Here is a 7,324-nt window from a genome sequence, read left to right on the forward strand (position 1 = left end):
TACTCCGTGAACCCAGCCAAAATAATGTTTCGGATCTCTGTTTAAAAAAAATACTTAAATCCATATTAAGTATTGCAAATTATATTTTCCTTAAAAAAAACCCTAGTCTTTAATACATTTTCCACTAGACTTAAAATTGACATTAATTAATAAACTAATAATAGTTTTCCTCGTCATATGAACATTTAAAATTGCAATGGATCAAAACGTATAAAATAAAAAATATTTTAATCAATATTTTATTTTGCTGTTACTAATTGATTGAAATACCGTTTATTTATAGTAAAGAAATATGACATCGATAACAATGTTTGATCTTATCGAATAATAGCCTATTTAGTACCTACATACATACATGTACCCGTTTGGAGATAATCTGTACATTTACAATCCGTATATGTATGTATTTCTTAACCATTGCGTTTTATAAACTCAAACCGATTTCATTCGATTTTATTAGAATTTATACATATTTTCTAATATTTCGTTAGTCTTTAAAAGTTTTTTATTTTTAAAATGTTTGCGGCATATGTTTCCAATAACCCGACTTTTACTGGGTCCGAATTGGATTATTATAAAATGGTAGCAGAAGCCGCCGAGTTAATTGTCATTGAAAATGAGGAATTAAAGCAAGTAAGTACCTAATTTATTATACAGACTACACAGTATTAGTAGTATTACAGTTAGATGTAAACGAATAATTTAGGATTTAAATTAATTTAACGTTTTTCATCAAAAAATATTTTTTATTACTCGTGAATTAAGGTTTAGTTTTCAGTAGGTAGTTTTTTTTCTATATTATTAACTAGTTTACTCTATTTCTTTACAAAAAATATACATAATTATTATGTACATAACCTGACAATATTAAGTCATAAATACAAAAAAAAACAAACAAAAAATAAATAACACTAAACACTTAAATTCACTTGTATTCTTAAAACATTTTTTTTAGAAAAATTATGAACTTATTTCCAAGTCAACTGTATTTTTAAATGAAAATGAGGCATACGCTGAAGAGGTCAGCAAGTTGGAATTGGAAAAAGTTAGTATTTCAAAATAAGTAATTATCTGTGAATTTAAAATACCAAATATGATAACTTTTATTTACAACAAATACTTTTTATTTTGTTTTTTTTTGTTTATTTTTCAATTAGAAAGAACTTAAAAAAGAAAATTTAGAGTTACGCAATCAAATAAATATATTGGAAAAGAATATAATTTTTGAAAAAGAACAGGTAGTAGTAAGTATTAGTACAAATATACATAATATTATTCAATATGTATGTGAATACAAATACATAAAATTAAATAATAAACATTTAATTTATTTATTTAAATTATAATATGGTTAATTTTCAAATAACTTAGTAACTTTCTATACCTACAACCTGATACCTTTAATTTTTTTTAAGCAGACAAATTATTTGTATAAAAAACACTATCAGATTTATATGTATGTATATTATACATAAGTGTATTTATATGTTTATATGAATAGCATGACACAAATTAGTATCACTATGATTTTAACATATATGTATGTATGTAATTTTTAATATTTAAATCTAGTAATTATCACATTTTAAATCCAAATAGAAGCAGTTTTAAATAAATGATTATACAAATATCAGTAGAGTAATAATATGATCTTTATATTCTTTGGTTTTGGCAATAAATCCAATATTTATAGTCAACTGTAATTTTATGTATGTTGTATCTAGGACTCTTTGAAGGACACAAATATCGAACCAATAATTAAAAATTCGATAATCCTAATTAATAAAATGGTCAGCGATAAGATGAACCAAATTGAGGATCAAGTTTGTGCTAAGTTTGAAAATTTGAATTAAAATTTAATAAAATTTCAAAATATAATTTAGAACTTGTGTAATTGAAAGTATAACACTTCTTTAAATACTTAGCATTCTTTTTTTTTTTTAACAAAGGTATATTTAACTCCACCAAGAGACATTATGGAACTTAAGGAGAGAATTATAACTGAATGCAAGAATATTCCACCAGAAGTAATAAAAGAAGCCAGTATGAATAACTTCCAAAAAAGATTAAATATATGTTTTAATCAAAGAGGAAGACAATTTGAACACTTATTATAAATACATAGTAATTTATATTATGTAAAAATAAATTGTACAACAAATCGTTATTCTTAACATTATCTTACTTGTGTGAATAGACCATATACGATCTTAGAAAATAACCGAACAATGGACTTTAATTTAATATTAACTTATCAAAGATAATGAACACATCGATAATTGAGATCTTTAGTAGATTTTGGCCAAATTTCCATAATGCTAATTATAACAAAATTCGGGTAAGACCAAAACTAATAAAAAATATCAAAAATGAACATATCCAAAATCCTAGATAAGATCATACAAATTAAAGTACATTTTTAATAATTCTATAATACAATATATAAATAGGGCTAGAGATTTTTAATATTTAAGAAACTATTAATTGTTGCTCTAAAATCTATATTTTTGTAAATGTCTTTAATCTTGACTATTTTACTTATTAATTTTAAGAGTTAAATTATAATTATCATTTAAAAATCATTGATTTTTACTATAAAATATAAGCTTTTCATATATCTTTTATCATGACTTCAGTCTTTATTACTTATTATTTTTTTTTATTAAGTGTTAGATTAGGTATAAGATGAAATTGTTTGAACATCAAAGTTAAACAAACAATATTAGTATTAAAAAAAAAAAAAACTCTTAGCCCTACTTATAAGAAATAGTTATTATAATAATGCTTCAATATTTAGTTACACATTTTAAATATATAAAATTAATTATCAACTAAAATTTTGTCAAAGGTAAAAGTAAGTTATCTTGATTTGATTGAACCTGCCCATTATTATGAAATTTTGTTTTTCCCATATAATGTTGAAGAAAAATTTGTATCACATTCACCAGTCTAACATGTTCAAGGTGTCTTTCCAAATCATTTGTTTGCAATTGTAGGTTTTGTGTGTGAGAATTTTATTTTGATGAGTTAACTTTAAATTTACTAGCTAAATATAAAAAATTTAAAAAAAGTATTAAAAATTAAACTAAGTTTTTAATTAAAAATGTTCATACATACTTATTTTATTCTATTGTCAATCCATAATTAATATATCATGAAAATAAAGTATTATTATTTTTCATTATATCAATGCATATTTTGAAAATTTGTGTTGAAACTTGCTTATTGAAATCTGGGTTATATTTGTATTGAAATGTAGAATCCCCAGAATTTGAATAGGAAATATTAAAATAATAATTCTTATAGACAGTGTCCAAGATGTCTGTTGTCTTGGGTGTTTGTATTGTATTATTATGTAGCTTGATTATGTTATTTTTCAATGAATATTGTATAATAAAACACTCATACTTGCTTCACTGGTATTTTTTTCTATAACTGTGTTTGCTTGTAAATAACCAGAAACCTATCACTCTTTATGAAGTGTTGTTTCTTACTGTACAACTGTGCAAGTGACACATTTTCTCCGCAAGCAACAGACAATTTAAGTGATCCATATGTATAGGTACAATATTTAAATAAAAATTGTATTTTATCCAGAATAACAGATTCGACTAAAAGAAAAACAGATTATAAAGCATAAGGTTATAATCTTAATAAATATTCATTGATTTTTAACTGCTCAATTTCAAGGAAACTTACCAAAAATGTTGCAAAAGTATTCTATAGTAACCAAGTATCCAATTTGCTTGCATAATACCAGTAATTATAGCATATTTTAAATTGGATTATTTATAAATGAAATACTTTAAAAATTACAGTATTATAAAAAACGCATTTCCACATATTATTTATTACATATATTTTCAAATTCAAATTTAAGTTATACGGATTGCGAATATGCGATGGTGAGTCTTATACAATATACAATATTAAATATTTGAATACTTATCAGTTATCATATTATATTAGAATTTAGAATACAACAATGAAACAGTTTAAGGTTAGCTTTTTAGTGTGACCAGTGACCACAGAATTAACTTAATTTAATTTATTTTGCGGTATCACTGTGTGAAGTTATATCAAAAGGTAATAAGCATAGATATTATAAGCCGTGGGTTCTGTAGTAATCGCTGCCACTCGTAGGTACTTATCGATATTCGAAACGAACAATATTCTGCTTATCGGTCAATGGTCATTACTCATTATAAGTTATATTAAGGATATCACCTTTTGAGTATGATTAATGCTTACGAGGTGGTTGACGATTGATAGTGCAGTGGTTTATCTCTTTTTTCTATGAATAGGTTAACGGGTATGACAGTAGTTGTAAACGAGTTGATAGTAGTGACACTATTAGCTACCTACTTGTTGGCATGGGGTCAATTTATTGCAATTTCTAAAATTTGTAAATAGCTCTCAAGCATAGAGCTTTGCATTAATTAATGTTGTTCATTCACTAAAATTCATTAAAAAAATTCCCCCACATTATGATTGCAAAAAAAGTATAGGTTTCTATTTGAATTTATAAAGTTGACCCCCCAAAACCGCCCTAAAATGTTGTTAACAATTACAAAATTGTGAAATCATAATAGATGTTTCTAAATCAAAAAACTTTTTTATCATACATTTTTCTCTAATTTGAATATTTATATGTTAAAATGGCTGTAACATAAATTTTGAATCACCCTGTATAATGTTAAAAAATAAGTATAACTTATACTATGTATATATTATGTAACTTTGTAACTTTTCTAAATTGTAGTTAAATTGTGATTCGTGGTAACTGGTAAGTACTGGTAACGACCATCGATGACCATAATATATAGGTAGCATTAAAATTTACTTTCATAAGTACCTATGTAGGTATTTTAAAAATTGTGTAGTATAACATAGTAAATGATGCGACTAGCATAGTAATTTTGTTATTTATTGATTTATTTATATATTAGCATTTCCTAAAAATTCATTAATTCACCCAAAATATTAAAAAAAAATATGAATTGTAATATTATGTTTTTATGTGTATATTATAGAATATAGATGACTGCATTTTATAAATTGTTTCATGAACTGCCAAGACGATTCATCATATTTCAAAATAGTACGATAAATCAAGTGCCCTAGCTATAAACCAGTTATAATTTGTTCGGTATGTATACCTATACACTATAGTAGTTACCTACATAAACAAATTAACAAAAAATAACCTTTCAACCTTTGTGAATCGTGTATTATTTCACCCTTTGTTGACTGTTGTCATAAATGAATTATGATATTAAACTGTACAAAAGAATAAGGGAAAGTAAAAATGTAATACATATTTAAAAATATCTTATCTAATCGTCTGTGAACTAAACCGTGAGATAATTTTAAATAATTTTCATTAAAAGGTTATTCAATTTTTAGTTGATTTAGTACCATTTATAATAAATAATAATGCATAAATATTGTAAATCTCTGGTCTAATAATTTATAGATTAGACAGTAGACGTTATAATATTATATATTTGTCATTAATTATAGGTACCCGTCAATATCTACGAGTCAAGTATTATACTATAACAAAAGAGACTTTTAAATATACAAAAACTATCGGAAGCAAGTATTTTTTATCCAATATGCACACAATTTTCGTAATGTTTATCCCTTTTTAAATTTTTATAAAAGTATTTTTCATTACAAAATATATTATTAATAGTTGATACAAACACGATTAACATGTTCTGTACGATCACTTTTTGAAAACTCGATGATGTGATAGTAATTATTGTACCTATACGTATCTAAAAACCAAATGAAACATCGACGTGAATATACAAAATATTATTATTATTATTATCTTATTTACCTATTATTTACAATATAAAGATATTTTTTCAAAATGTTAAATTCGCCCTTTTTTTTATTTCTTACATAATTTTCTTTTTTAGTTGCACACACGTTCGTGATTGTATCAAATTATTTTGGACAGGTACACTGTAATGCATGTAACTTTATAATGTACATCATACTATACATTTTAAATTATAATAAAACATTATTGCACCTATTCATTTTTAGGGGATTCTAAACGCATATTTTTTGTAAGGAGTTTTGTATAGGCAATAATAATATTTCTTCTTGCTGCTCGTGGTCTTGTGTGTGTGTTTTATAATATGATTTAATTATCATTATTTATTTTATGCATTGTGTATAAAGATAATTGATAATATAGTCAAAAAAATTGGTATAATAATAATAATATGGTAATATCTAATATGTGTCTTTTTCTCGCATGTATTACACGCAAAACCGACATTTTAGTAGGTTGTCACGTAATACTATATAAGCGCATATATTATTTCACTTTAAAATTGATGTATTTTTATTCCATCATTCCGATTGATCCGATGATTTATTTATTTCGTATGGTATACTAATAAAACACATATCACATAATCATAATCATTAAATAATATTTCAAGTAAAAATTGCATTCTACAGGTTATAACTTATAACTTATAAGTCTACGTCAAATTTTTTTATCTTTTCAATATATAGTTTCTGGGTTATCGTTGTGGTCTTATGGATACAAGTCAGGCCTTGAGAAAATAGTTTTTTGGGCCCTCTGTCACAATGTGATTCATTGTTTGCTTGGCTTCTCCACAATCGCATGGAGGATTTTTATACTTCTATATAGAGATGTTCACACTCCACATCTCCCTTGTTCTGTTATGATACGATCCACAGTCTACCACTGAACCCCGCATGTCATGGTAGATATATTCCCTCTGGAGTATTACCAGTTCCAAAGATGTGAATTTGATATACTTCTCATACCTACGCATGTGTATATCTGAAAAAGCATACCTACTAAACTGTTGAATATACAAAAATGTATACACAATTTTTACATTTTAAGTTCAAATTATGCTAAGTGTGTGTCCAAATTTGATTAAAATTTGATAGTAGAATATTATATTATACTTTTAAGAAAACAAGACGAAGAATCTTAATTTGTTTTAAGAATTCATTTTGCGTAATTATAGATCGATCAGTAAGTCGTATGACAGTACCTACGTTTGAATGAAAATAAGAAATGTCTAATTGCATAGGCACAATTAGGTTAGGGGCTAAGCTCCCTCTTCACACACAGTTTTATTCGTACCCTCTACGTTTTTTAAACATATTTTAATTTAAAATATAATTTATAAGCGTGTGTGATGCTGATATACAATTCTAGCCTCCCTCCCCCGAAAAATTTCCATAGTTACGCCTATGTTTAAATGACTAAATGTCTAATATAATGAAAAAGCTATCCATTTCAAATGCCCTATCACATTTA

At 25.1% G+C, this 7,324-nt stretch overlaps 1 protein-coding gene and 1 long non-coding RNA gene across 3 annotated transcripts; one reads left to right on the plus strand and one right to left on the minus strand.

The window, feature by feature from the left end:
- Positions 1-1,911, plus strand: LOC132950494 (uncharacterized). Of its 2 annotated transcripts, none has more exons than XM_061021985.1 (4): positions 1-633; positions 956-1,045; positions 1,158-1,244; positions 1,725-1,911. In XM_061021985.1, the coding sequence occupies exons 1-4, from the start codon at positions 517-519 to the stop codon at positions 1,851-1,853; spliced, it is 423 nt and encodes a 140-aa protein (XP_060877968.1). In that variant the 5' UTR covers positions 1-516; the 3' UTR covers positions 1,854-1,911. The 2 variants fall into 2 exon arrangements, with proteins under 2 accessions (XP_060877968.1, XP_060877969.1); XM_061021986.1 differs by having other exon boundaries at positions 1,158-1,238.
- Positions 1,912-2,050: 139 nt separating this feature from the next.
- Positions 2,051-4,578, minus strand: LOC132950495 (uncharacterized). Its single transcript, XR_009665210.1, has 3 exons — positions 3,700-4,578; positions 3,118-3,611; positions 2,051-3,046 (listed from the first exon to the last, which is right to left on the minus strand). It is a non-coding gene; the product is annotated as an uncharacterized LOC132950495 (long non-coding RNA).
- Between the last annotated feature and the right edge of the window lie 2,746 nt (positions 4,579-7,324).

The sequence above is a fragment of the Metopolophium dirhodum genome, chromosome 8 (genome assembly GCF_019925205.1).
Source record: "Metopolophium dirhodum isolate CAU chromosome 8, ASM1992520v1, whole genome shotgun sequence".
In the NCBI taxonomy this organism is placed as follows: Eukaryota; Metazoa; Arthropoda; class Insecta; order Hemiptera; family Aphididae; genus Metopolophium; species Metopolophium dirhodum.